The sequence below is a fragment of the Rhinoderma darwinii genome, chromosome 1, assembly GCF_050947455.1.
Source record: "Rhinoderma darwinii isolate aRhiDar2 chromosome 1, aRhiDar2.hap1, whole genome shotgun sequence".
In the NCBI taxonomy this organism is placed as follows: domain Eukaryota; kingdom Metazoa; phylum Chordata; class Amphibia; order Anura; family Rhinodermatidae; genus Rhinoderma; species Rhinoderma darwinii.
The window spans coordinates 667,652,699-667,667,381 of record NC_134687.1 but is presented as its reverse complement, the minus strand read 5'-3'; the positions used below and the strand labels follow the sequence as shown (position 1 = coordinate 667,667,381).

General features: G+C 49.7%; 1 protein-coding gene across 1 annotated transcript in view; it reads right to left on the bottom strand.

The window, feature by feature from the left end:
• LOC142710797 (myosin-IIIb-like) overlaps positions 1–14,683 on the bottom strand; it is a 112,848-nt gene that overhangs the window by 73,462 nt on the left and 24,703 nt on the right. The window contains exons 3-9 of the mRNA XM_075848573.1: positions 10,097–10,224; positions 9,594–9,696; positions 9,112–9,214; positions 7,007–7,163; positions 5,441–5,540; positions 3,944–4,069; positions 2,040–2,148 (exon numbers count right to left, since the gene is read on the bottom strand). Of these exons, the coding sequence (XP_075704688.1) occupies positions 2,040–2,148; positions 3,944–4,069; positions 5,441–5,540; positions 7,007–7,163; positions 9,112–9,214; positions 9,594–9,696; positions 10,097–10,224 (826 nt within the window). The remainder of the gene's footprint in view (positions 1–2,039; positions 2,149–3,943; positions 4,070–5,440; positions 5,541–7,006; positions 7,164–9,111; positions 9,215–9,593; positions 9,697–10,096; positions 10,225–14,683) is intronic.

Genomic DNA, 14,683 nt, shown 5'->3' with positions numbered 1-14,683 from the left:
CATCTACACACAGAGGAGAACACGGGGAGACTGTTACTGGAGATCACACTATATATATATATACATGTAACACACTACACCATCTACACACAGAGGAGAACACGAGGAGACTGTTACTGGAGATCACACTATATATATATACACATGTAACACACTACATCATCTACACACAGAGGAGAACACGAGGAGACTGTTACTGGAGATCACACTATATATATATACACATGTAACACACTACACCATCTACACACAGAGGAGAACACGAGGAGACTGTTACTGGAGATCACACTATATATATACACATGTAACACACTACACCATCTACACACAGAGGAGAACACGGGGAGACTGTTACTGGAGATCACACTATATATATATATACATGTAACACACTACATCATCTACACACAGAGGAGAACACGAGGAGACTGTTACTGGAGATCACACTATATATATATATATACATGTAACACACTACACCATCTACACACAGAGGAGAACACGAGGAGACTGTTACTGGAGATCACACTATATATATATATACATGTAACACACTACACCATCTACACACAGAGGAGAACACGAGGAGACTGTTACTGGAGATCACACTATATATATATATACATGTAACACACTACACCATCTACACACAGAGGAGAACACGAGGAGACTGTTACTGGAGATCACACTATATATATATATACATGTAACACACTACACCATCTACACACAGAGGAGAACACGGGGAGACTGTTACTGGAGATCACACTATATATATATACACATGTAACACACTACACCATCTACACACAGAGGAGAACACGAGGAGACTGTTACTGGAGATCACACTATATATATATACATGTAACACACTACACCATCTACACACAGAGGAGAACACGAGGAGACTGTTACTGGAGATCACACTATATATATATACACATGTAACACACTACATCATCTACACACAGAGGAGAACACGAGGAGACTGTTACTGGAGATCACACTATATATATATATACATGTAACACACTACACCATCTACACACAGAGGAGAACACGGGGAGACTGTTACTGGAGATCACACTATATATATATACACATGTAACACACTACACCATCTACACACAGAGGAGAACACGAGGAGACTGTTACTGGAGATCACACTATATATATATACACATGTAACACACTACACCATCTACACACAGAGGAGAACACGAGGAGACTGTTACTGGAGATCACACTATATATATATACATGTAACACACTACATCATCTACACACAGAGGAGAACACGAGGAGACTGTTACTGGAGATCACACTATATATATATACACATGTAACACACTACATCATCTACACACAGAGGAGAACACGAGGAGACTGTTACTGGAGATCACACTATATATATATACATGTAACACACTACACCATCTACACACAGAGGAGAACACGGGGAGACTGTTACTGGAGATCACACTATATATATATATATATATATATATATTGATGTTATTGAAGGGTCACCGTGTTTATAGGGACACTGGATAATTATCGGATGAGCCCCTACAATGCGCGCATGTGTCCTGAGTACGGTAAATATTCGTGCCCCACCCCCTCCCGCAGTTCCTGTAACCATCGGCTTGTGTACATTGTAGCGACTAACTTCTCTATGACACAGATTATCCCACACTAGTAGATGGTTGTCAGACTCCGCCTCCTATAACTTTCTGCTAGAGGGGTCTCCCAACTAGAATGTGATCTCAGTGTATCCAGCTGTTGGGACCCCCAGAGATCAGTTGTGGGGGAGCTCTGCAGCAAGTGTCTAGTTCTACTGCAGCGCCCCCACAGGAGGTATAAGGTATTACACAGATCCAATTGAAATCGCTTGGTTGCCTGTAATGCATGGACGTGCATGGTCCTCCAGAGAGACGCCCTTTGTAGCCTTTCTGGCTAATAAACTGAGGACCCCCTATATTATCTTCCCTGACAAGGCGGCCGCCTGGGAACTCCATGTATCTGTCCTGTGGCCTCACCTTCCGACTGCTGCTTGCTGTGCAGTCTCTGGATCGCTTCCCCACGGGTCAGAGATGTCGTGCAGATCAAACAGCTCATCAGGTCTTCAGGTTGTACCCCGAACTGGCCCTGGAAAAGCACCCCAAAAATCAGCATCAGAAGAGCTTCATAGGGACCGGAAAAGCACTGGGATGTAGAGAGCGTGCTTAATAGTGGCTTTCCACTGACCACTAGTCTAGAGTCATCTGCAGCACTGCCAAGCACAGCAACACTGGGGTCCCAGCAGCAACCGCCCCCCACCGAAAAACGCCCTCCCCCTGTCCTCCACCAGCAACCGCCCTCCGCCGGCAACCGCCCTCCCCCTGTCCTCCACCAGCAACCGCCCCCCCGCCGGCAACCACACTCCCCCTGTCCTCCACCGGCAACCGCCCTCCCCCCCTGTCCTCCACCGGCAACCGTCCTCCACCGGCAACCGCCCTCCCCCTGTCCTCCACCAGCAACCGCCCCCCCGCCGGCAACCACACTCCCCCTGTCCTCCACCGGCAACCGCCCTCCCCCCCTGTCCTCCACCGGCAACCGTCCTCCACCGGCAACCGCCCTCCCCCTGTCTTCCACCGGCAACCGCCCTCCCCCTGTCCTCCCCTGGCAACTGCCCTCCACCGGCAACCGCCCTCCCCCTGTCCTCCACCGGCAACCGCCCTCCCCCTGTCCTCCACCAGCAACCGCCCTCCACCGGCAACTGCCCTCCACCGGCAACAGCCCTCCACCGGCAACCGGCAACCGCCCTCCCACTGTCCTCCACCAGCAACCGCCCTCCCCATACTCCACCGGCAACTGTCCTTCCCCGTCCTTCACCGGCAACCGCCCTCCACCAGCAACCGCCCTCCCCCATACTTTACTGGCAAACACCCCCCACCGGCAACCATCCCCCATCAGCAAACGCCCTCCCCATACTCCACCGGCAACCGCCCTCCCCCATACTCCAACGGCAAACGCCCTCCCCCATACTCCACCGGCAACCGACCTCCCCCATCCACAAATCAGCAACCGCCCTCCCCCATTCACAATCGGCAACCGCCCTCCCCCATTCACAATCGGCAACCGCCCTCCCCCATTCACAATCGGCAACCGCCCTCCCCCATTCACAATCGGCAACCGCCCTCCCCATCCACAATCGGCAACCGCCCTCCCCATCCACAATCGGCAACCTCCCTCCCCCATCCACAATCGGCAACCTCCCTCCCCCATCCACAATCGGCAACCGCCCTCCCCATCCACAATCGGCAACCTCCCTCCCCCATCCACAATCGGCAACCGCCCTCCCCATCCACAATCGGCAACCGCCCTCCCCCATCCACAATCGGCAACCTCCCTCCCCCATCCACAATCGGCAACCTCCCTCCCCCATCCACAATCGGCAACCTCCCTCCCCCATCCACAATCGGCAACCGCCCTCCCCATCCACAATCGGAAACCGCCCTTCCCCGCCCTCCACCAGCTACCGCCAACCACCATCCCTGCCCCCCCAGCAACCACCCCCCCCACCCTCCACCAGCAACCATCTCCCCACCCTCCACCAGAACCAGCCCCTCCTTCAGCTGACCCCATTATAGCGATGACAGTAATAAGAGGGGGAAAATGGAGTAGAGGAAACCTCTGGGGTCTTTACCATGGTTGTGTGTAATGGTGGAGGGGCCTGGTGGGTTTCATCTCAGCAGGTTCCCTACAGAGCGGTGATAAAAGGGCCTATCCCTACAAGACTCACACATGACTTCCCCAGACCATACATGTGATGCACCCGCCCCCGCACAGGTCAACAACCGCCCCAGGTCAGCCCCCGCACAGGTCAACAGCCACCCCCGCCCTGTTTACCACCAGCCCCAGGTCAGCCCCCGTTTGTGGGCAGGTCACCCAGTTCGCTCACCGCAGCAGCCTTCAGCCATCCCATGGCGGCACGATCCACAGTCACACCTCCCGCCTCCTCCGGCACAAACACAACATTCCCCAAAGACAGGACCCCGGAGAGGACGATCTTCAGATCCAACTCCTCCTGTCATGTGAAGAGAGAAGAGAAGTTACATCACTGGAGTCCTGAGACGTCCACCACCACCAGATCATAATGCAGGGGAGACATCTGCCCCCGACACTGCGCAGGGTGACGACGCTGTAGAGAGGATAATGCAGGGGTGACATCTGCCCCCGACACTGCACAGAGTGACGACGCTGTAGAGATGATAATGCAGGGGAGACATCCACCCCCGACACTGCGCAGGGTGACGACGCTGTACAGATGATAATGCAGGGGTGACATCTGCCCCCGACACTGCGAAGGGTGACGACGCTGTAGTGATGATAATGCAGGGGTGACATCTGCCCCCGACACTGCACAGGGTGACGACGCTGTAGAGATAATGCAGGGGAGACATCCGCCCCCGACACTGCGCAGGGTGACGACGCTGTACAGATGATAATGCAGGGGAGACATCTGCCCCCGACACTGCACAGGGTGACGACGCTGTAGAGATGATAATGCAGGGGAGACATCCGCCCCCGACACTGTGCAGGGTGACGACGCTGTACAGATGATAATGCAGGGGTGACATCCGCCCCCGACACTGTGCAGGGTGACGACGCTGTACAGATGATAATGCAGGGGTGACATCTGCCCCCGACACTGCGAAGGGTGACGACGCTGTAGAGATGATAATGCAGGGGAGACATCCGCCCCCGACACTGCGCAGGGTGACGACGCTGTAGAGATGATAATGCAGGGGAGACATCCGCCCTCCACACTGCGCAGGGTGACGACGCTGTACAGATGATAATGCAGGGGAGACATCCGCCCCCGACACTGCGCAGGGTGACGACGCTGTAGAGAGGATAATGCAGGGGTGACATCTGCCCCCGACACTGCGCAGGGTAACGCCGCTGGGGAGACATCTGCCCCCAACACTGCGCAGGGTGACGACGCTGTAGAGAGGATAATGCAGGGGTGACATCTGCCCCCGACACTGCGCAGGGTAACGACGCTGGGGAGACATCTGCCCCCAACACTGCACAGGGTGACGACGCTGTAGAGAGGATAATGCAGGGGAGACATCTGCCCCCGACACTGCGCAGGGTGACGACGCTGTAGAGAGGATAATGCAGGGGTGACATCTGCCCCCGACACTGCGCAGGGTAACGACGCTGTACAGATACCAGCGCGGCGCCGCAGTGGACGCCATCTGACGGAGGCTCCAACACAGATGTGATGTAAGCCTCTGTTCACAACTCCCAGGAGAGGAAATCCTCTGTCCCCAAGACAACACTTCCTGGCAGCTCAGTGCTAGATCATAACAAAGAATCAGACGCCAGCTTTTAATGTCATGCCTGTAAGCTGAATACTGGTGGCATGGGCCCTGGATCGGCAGGCACTGACCTGATACTGGAATCCCACCATGCGGACGGCGTTACACAAGCCCTGGTAGCCGTCAGTCCAGCGCCCGATGCCCATCTCCTCCCATCCCCGGCCAATGTACCTACAAGACAGGACACAGAGGATGGTAAAACATGGCGCCCCTTCCCAGTGCCCCAAATCTAGTGGTTGAGGAGATTGAGAGGCGCGACTGTGTACACCAAACCAAGGGTGACTACAGAAATGTTACCTCTCACACCCCCTGCTGGTGCAATGTCTGCTCAGAGCATGAAGCTGGCTGCAGAAGATGACTACAGCTCCAGATGTGACTGGAGTATAAGACATGATGTAACATACTCCAGTCAGATCCAGAGCTGCATGCATAATAAGATAAGATGTAACAATATAAATGCAGCACTGGATGTGACTGGAGTATAAGATGTGATGTAGGAAGACCTACATGCTCTCAGGTTAGGTGGAGCGTTACATAACGATTATATGATGGGGGGGAGGGGCTGATCATTATACGGGGTCATCAGGTGAGCGGAATAATTACACATACACCGATCCAACCTCCGTAATAACCAGAGCCCAGGCTGTAAATGGTTAACCGTGAGGTCACTGCCTGCCTGACCTCAGTCACATGACCCTACCTGAGGCACAGACGAGGGGCCCTCTCACCTGGACGCCGCTCCCTCCTCCCTGCGCTAAGTACAGACACTAAAGATTCCCCCCTAATAGTCAGATCAGGAAAACCCAATAAGCAGCACTCAATGCCAGGCAGCAGCTGGAAAGTGATTAAAAAAAAACGTCCCGCTAAGAACGGTGAGGCCACATCCGGAATATGCGGGACTGCAGAAGTATATAGAAGAGCTGGGGCAGGATCAAAGGTGGATAAGAAAAAGGGCCGGGACGTCTCTGCACACACATAAAGCTGCGCCCTGTTATTTACCTCCCTGGGGCGACTATTTGCTCAGGACGGATTTTATTTTCTTTGTGTGAGGTGTTAAAATCTTACAAAAAAAATAATAAATTGTACAACAGAAACGCGATCTTATTAATGTGTATAAATATATCCAAGGTCTTTATAAAGATTCATTAGTGTGTGGAGGGGTTCTCTACAGTAAGAGCAGGCACACAGTGGAATACCCCAGCTCTAGAGGGAGTGATGGGAGAATACCAGAATTTATAAGAGGCACATAAGGGGTGCATGGAGAGGGGTTCTCATCACTAGTACGGAGAGGAGTTCTCTACAGTAAGAGCAGGTATACGGTCGAATGCCCACCCTCTAGAGGGAGTTATTGCAGGAGGAGCAGGGGATATCAGCTGCGTGTGGAGAGGAGTTCCCATTACGCGTACAGGGAGGGGTTCTCGACAGTAAGAGCATGTATATTGTTGAATACCTAATCTCTAGAGGGAGTTATTTCAGGAGGAGAAGGGGGCATCAGCTGCGTGTGGAGAGGAGTTCCCATTACGCGTACAGGGAGGGGTTCCCTACAGTTAGAGGACAGCCAATAGGACCCTGCACACATTAAACGCCCGCTCGCCTCAGACTGGTCACATGACAGGGCAGTCACACGCGGCTCATACCTGTACATGGAGGGCTGCAGGAGACCGTACACCTCCTTCTCCTCTTCAGGACACCCAAACAGCATGTAGTAGAAGACATGGAAGTTCCTCTCGCCCGGGTCCTGGTGCGACACCCGCGACTTCTCCAGCAGATACTCATTAATCTTGGCTCCTCTTACTACAACCAATCAAGAGGTGGAGTCACAGTAAGAAGGGCTGAGGGTGGGAGTAAATGGGGGGGGGGTACCCCATGTGGATCATATAGCACCCGGAATTATCTAGAGGAACCTGCGGCATGTATGACGGTGGAAACCAAAGAGATCCAAACCTGCAGCACATTCATCTGCAGTTATCACCCAGAGCTGCGCTCATAATTCTACTGGCTGGTGAAAACAGTCAGCAACATGTGGACAGAGACCTCCATTACAGCTCAGCGGAGCTTCTATAATGAAGGGGGTGGCTGTACAGTGACTGATGTAAAGACGACATTTCCCAGAATGCAAATCACCAGATCAAGATCCGTACAGACACTGAGCAAGCAGGGGATACATGAAGATTTTGGTAGTGAGTGCAGCTCTGGAGTATAATACAGGATAAGTAATGTATGTACACAGTGACTCCACCAGCAGAATAGTGAGTGCAGCTCTGGAGTATAATACAGGATGTAACTCAGGATCAGTACAGGATAAGTAATGTAATGTATGTACACAGTGACTCCACCAGCAGAATAGTGAGTGCAGCTCTGGAGTATAATACAGGATATAACTCAGGATCAGTACAGGATAAGTAATGTATGTACACAGTAACTCCACCAGCAGAACAGAGAGTGCAGCTCTGGAGTATAATACAGGATATAACTCAGGATCAGTACAGGATAAGTAATGTATGTACACAGTAACTCCACCAGCAGAACAGAGAGTGCAGCTCTGGAGTATAATACAGGATATAACTCAGGATCAGTACAGGATAAGTAATGTAATGTATGTACTCAGTGACTCCACCAGCAGAATAGTGAGTGCAGCTCTGGAGTAGAATACAGGATGTAACTCAGGGTCAGTACAGGATAAGTAATGTAATGTATGTACACAGTGACTCCACCAGCAGAATAGTGAGTGCAGCTCTGGAGTATAATACAGGATATAACTCAGGGTCAGTACAGGATAAGTAATGTAATGTATGTACACAGTGACTCCACCAGCAGAATAGTGAGTGCAGCTCTAGAGTATAATACAGGATATAACTCAGGATCCGTACAGGATAAGTAATGTATGTATGTACAGGTGACTCCACCAGCAGAATAGTGAGTGCAGCTCTGGAGTATAATACAAGATGTAACTCAGGATCAGTACAGGATAAGTAATGTAATGTATGTACACAGTGACTCCACCAGCAGAATAGTGAGTGCAGCTCTGGAGTATAATACAGGATATAACTCAGGATCAGTACAGGATAAGTAATGTAATGTATGTACACAGTGACTCCACCAGCAGAATAGTGAGTGTAGCTCTGGAGTATAATACAGGATGTAACTCAGGATCAGTACCGGATAAGTAATGTAATGTATGTACACAGTGACTCCACCAGCAGAATAGTGAGTGCAGCTCTGGAGTATAATACAGGATGTAACTCAGGATCAGTACAGGATAAGTAATGTAATGTATGTACACAGTGACCCCACCAGCAGAATAGTGAGTGCAGCTCTGGAGTATAATACAGGATGTAACTCAGGATCAGTACAGGATAAGTAATGTAATGTATGTACACAGTGACTCCACCAGCAGAATAGTGAGTGCAGCTCTGGAGTATAATACAGGATGTAACTCAGGATCAGTACAGGATAAGTAATGTATGTACACAGTGACTCCACCAGCAGAATAGTGAGTACAGCTCTGGAGTATAATACAGGATATAACTCAGGATCAGTACAGGATAAGTAATGTAATGTATGTACACAGTGACTCCACCAGCAGAATAGTGAGTGCAGCTCTGGAGTATAACAGGATCAGTGCAGGATAATATTATGTATATACATTGAGTAAAGGGAGGGGGAACTACATAACGTTTAGCGGAGGTTGACAATAAGGAATCTTATAAGGACCGCCCTCCGCCACCCGGTCGTCACTCACCGGACCCGCCGCTGAATCGCAGTTGGATGTATTTCCCGAAGCGACTGCTGTTCTGGTTCATCGCAGTCTCAGCATTTCCGAAAGCCTCCAGTAATGGATTGACCTGCGGAGATATAAAGGGGGGGGTCACTCCATCTGCATGGATGGGGCTTAGGCCATAAAGCTCCATCATTGTGTAATGGAAAGCTCAGCAACTGTGTGTCTCAATTTCTTATCATTCAAGACCTCTGCCTGTTGTCAGTGAATGGAAATCTGCTCTAACACTTATCACAGCTGAGGTTTTGTTACAAGGTATCAATGTAGACAGTCTATGGTCAGGTAAACACATCAGCAGCACAAGTCTCCTTGCTGTCCTTTGTTACAGTGTTTCAGTGCAGGACACATGTGTAGACTGGATACATTGTAATGACCCCTCAGCTGTGAGAAGTGTCTTGTGTCCAGGTGGTAATGGATGAGGAGGTGGGTTATTGGACCCCCGGCACCTGTAGGATCTGCTGGCTGAGCTGCTGGTCTCCTCGGCTCCGGCGCACCAGATGTCTCAGCAGGAGTTTCGTGCTCTCGGTTTTCCCGGCTCCGCTGTCACCGCTGCAGAGAGAAGAGCGAAATATGTCATTATATAATATTACGTGACGGGACGTGGGGGGGGGACGACAACTACCACCCCCCACATCTCGCTGGTCCTACATTGTACTAGAGGCCGGTGTGTACAAGATCTGCCCCCACAACACACAGACCCTCGGGGGGGGGGGGGGTATACAGAAACGGTCCCTCTGCGGGATATACAGTCCCTCTATGGGATATAAACTGCGGGATATAGAACCGGACCCTCTGCGCCTCACTTTAGTTTTGGCGGATCTGAATGTTGATGGGGGCGGGGCGGTCATATTTTTAGAACAATCCTTACTGAGGGTCTTATGGAGAATCCCCCCATCGTTGGAAGGACAGAATAATAAGCAGCGCCTCATCCGGCTGTGCCGCTGCTCACCTGATCACAATGCACTGACTCCTGGGAGACGCCGCCTTGGCCTGGAGCGCATTGTAAGCCCGATCAGCCACAGCGAAGATATGAGGAGGGAGAAGACGCAGCGGGCGGGAGCTGTATACATCCGACACCTGCGGAGGCAGTATATAGTAAATATACAGGACACGACTCCAAACACCCCGAAAGCTGCAGCCTGACCTCCCACATCACAGTCTGGTAAATATAATCACAGGATACATCTCCATATAATGTAGAGTCACCTCCACTGATCCTGCTGCATGTCTTATACTCCAGTCACATCCAGAGCAGCAGCCTGACCTCCCACATCACAGTCTGGTAATATAATCACAGGATACATCTCCATATAATGTAGAGTCACCTCCACTGATCCTGCTGCATGTCTTATACTCCAGTCACATCCAGAGCAGCAGCCTGACCTCCCACATCACAGTCTGGTAAATATAATCACACGATACATCTCCATATAATGTAGAGTCACCTCCACTGCTGCATGTCTTATACTCCAGTCACATCCAGAGCTGCAGCCTCCCACATCAGAGTCTGGTAAATATAATCACAGGATACATCTCCATATAATGTAGAGTCACCTCCACTGCTGCATGTCTTATACTCCAGTCATATCCAGAGCTGCAGCCTGACCCCCCACATCCCAGTCTGGTAAATATAATCACACGATACATCTCCATATAATGTAGAGTCACCTCCACTGCTGCATGTCTTATACTCCAGTCACATCCAGAGCAGCAGCCTGACCTCCCACATCACAGTCTGGTAAATATAATCACACGACACATCTCCATATAATGTAGAGTCACCTCCACTGATCCTGCTGCATGTCTTATACTCCAGTCACATCCAGAGCTGCAGCCTGACCTCCCACATCACAGTCTGGTAAATATAATCACAGGATACATCTCCATATAATGTAGAGTCACCTCCACGGCTGCATGTCATATACTCCAGTCACATCCAGAGCTGCAGCCTAACCTCCCACATCACAGTCTGGTAAATATAATCACAGGATACATCTCCATATAATGTAGAGTCACCTCCACTGATCCTGCTGCATGTCTTATACTCCAGTCACATCCAGAGCAGCAGCCTGACCTCCCACATCACAGTCTGGTAAATATAATCACAGGATACATCTCCATATAATGTAGAGTCACCTCCACTGCTGCATGTCTTATACTCCAGTCACATCCAGAGCTGCAGCCTGACCTCCCACATCACAGTCTGGTAAATATAATCACAGGATACATCTCCATATAATGTAGAGTCACCTCCACTGCTGCATGTCTTATACTCCAGTCACATCCAGAGTAGCAGCCTGACCTCCCACATCACAGCCTGGTAAATATAATCACAGGATACATCGCCATATAATGTAGTCACCTCCACTGATCACATGTCTTATACTCCAGTCACATCCAGAGCAGCAGCCTGACCTCCCACATCACAGTCTGGTAAATATAATCACAGGATACATCTCCATATAATGTAGAGTCACCTCCACTGCTGCATGTCTTATACTCCAGTCACATCCAGAGCTGCAGCCTCCCACATGACAGTCTGGTAAATATAATCACAGGATACATCTCCATATAATGTAGAGTCACCTCCACTGCTGCATGTCATATACTCCAGTCACATCCAGAGCTGCAGCCTGAACTCCCACATCACAGTCTGGTAAATATAATCACAGGATACATCTCCATATAATGTAGTCACCTCCACTGATCACATGTCTTATACTCCAGTCACATCCAGAGCTGCAGCCTAACCTCCCACATCACAGTCTGGTAAATATAATCACAGGACACATCTCCATATAATGTAGAGTCACCTCCACTGCTGCATGTCTTATACTCCAGTCACATCCAGAGCAGCAGCCTGACCTCCCACATCACAGTCTGGTAAATATAATCACAGGATACATCTCCATATAATGTAGAGTCACCTCCACTGCTGCATGTCTTATACTCCAGTCACATCCAGAGCTGCAGCCTGACCTCCCACATCACAGTCTGGTAAATATAATCACAGGATACATCTCCATATAATGCAGAGTCACCTCCACTGATCCTGCTGCATGTCTTATACTCCAGTCACATCCAGAGCTGCAGCCTCCCACATCACAGTCTGGTAAATATAATCACAGGATACATCTCCATATAATGTAGAGTCACCTCCACTGCTGCATGTCTTATACTCCAGTCACATCCAGAGCAGCAGCCTCCCACATCACAGTCTGGTAAATATAATCACAGGACACATCTCCATATAATGCAGAGTCACCTCCACTGATCCTGCTGCATGTCTTATACTCCAGTCACATCCAGAGCTGCAGCCTCCCACATCACAGTCTGGTAAATATAATCACAGAATACATCTCCATATAATGTAGAGTCACCTCCACTGATCCTGCTGCATGTCTTATACTCCAGTCACATCCAGAGCTGCAGCCTGACCTCCCACATCACAGTCTGGTAAATATAATCACAGGATACATCTCCATATAATGTAGAGTCACCTCCACTGATCCTGCTGCATGTCTTCTACTCCAGTCACATCCAGAGCTGCAGCCTGACCTCCCACATCACAGTCTGGTAAATATAATCACAGGATACATCTCCATATAATGTAGAGTCACCTCCACTGCTGCATGTCTTATACTCCAGTCACATCCAGAGCAGCAGCCTGACCTCCCACATCACAGTCTGGTAAATATAATCACAGGACACATCTCCATATAATGTAGAGTCACCTCCACTGCTGCATGTCTTATACTCCAGTCACATCCAGAGCTGCAGCCTGACCTCCCACATCCCAGTCTGGTAAATATAATCACACGATACATCTCCATATAATGTAGAGTCACCTCCACTGATCCTGCTGCATGTCTTATACTCCAGTCACATCCAGAGCTGCAGCCTGACCTCCCACATCACAGTCTGGTAAATATAATCACAGGATACATCTCCATATAATGTAGAGTCACCTCCACTGCTGCATGTCTTATACTCCAGTCACATCCAGAGCTGCAGCCTGACCTCCCACATCACAGTCTGGTAAATATAATCACACGATACATCTCCATATAATGTAGAGTCACCTCCACTGATCCTGCTGCATGTCTTATACTCCAGTCACATCCAGAGCAGCAGCCTGACCTCCCACATCACAGTCTGGTAAATATAATCACAGGATACATCTCCATATAATGTAGAGTCACCTCCACTGCTGCATGTCTTATACTCCAGTCACATCCAGAGCTGCAGCCTGACCTCCCACATCACAGTCTGGTAAATATAATCACAGGATACATCTCCATATAATGTAGCGTCACCTCCACTGCTGCATGTCTTATACTCCAGTCACATCCAGAGCAGCAGCCTGACCTCCCACATCAGAGTCTGGTAAATATAATCACAGGACACATCTCCATATAATGTAGAGTCACCTCCACTGATCCTGCTGCATGTCTTATACTCCAGTCACATCCAGAGCAGCAGCCTGACCTCCCACATCACAGTCTGGTAAATATAATCACAGGACACATCTCCATACAATGTAGAGTCACCTCCACTGCTGCATGTCTTATACTCCAGTCACATCCAGAGCTGCAGCCTGACCTCCCACATCACAGTCTGGTAAATATAATCACACGATACATCTCCATATAATGTAGAGTCACCTCCACTGATCCTGCTGCATGTCTTATACTCCAGTCACATCCAGAGCAGCAGCCTGACCTCCCACATCACAGTCTGGTAAATATAATCACAGGATACATCTCCATATAATGTAGAGTCACCTCCACTGATCCTGCTGCATGTCTTATACTCCAGTCACATCCAGAGCTGCAGCCTCCCACATCACAGTCTGGTAAATATAATCACAGGATACATCTCCATATAATGTAGAGTCACCTCCACTGCTGCATGTCTTATACTCCAGTCACATCCAGAGCTGCAGCCTGACCTCCCACATCACAGTCTGGTAAATATAATCACACGATACATCTCCATATAATGTAGAGTCACCTCCACTGCTGCATGTCTTATACTCCAGTCACATCCAGAGCAGCAGCCTGACCTCCCACATCACAGTCTGGTAAATATAATCACAGGATACATCTCCATATAATGTAGAGTCACCTCCACTGCTGCATGTCTTATACTCCAGTCACATCCAGAGCAGCAGCCTGACCTCCCACATCACAGTCTGGTAATATAATCACAGGATATATCTCCATATAATGTAGAGTCACCTCCACTGCTGCATGTCTTATACTCCAGTCACATCCAGAGCTGCAGCCTAACCTCCCACATCACAGTCTGGTAAATATAATCACAGGACACATCTCCATATAATGTAGAGTCACCTCCACTGATCCTGCTGCATGTCTTATACTCCAGTCACATCCAGAGCTGCAGCCTGACCTCCCACATCACAGTCTGGTAAATATAATCACAGGATACATATAATGTAGAGTCACCTCCACTGCTGCATGTCTTATACTCCAGTCACATCCAGAGCAGCAGCCTTATCTCCCACATCACAGTC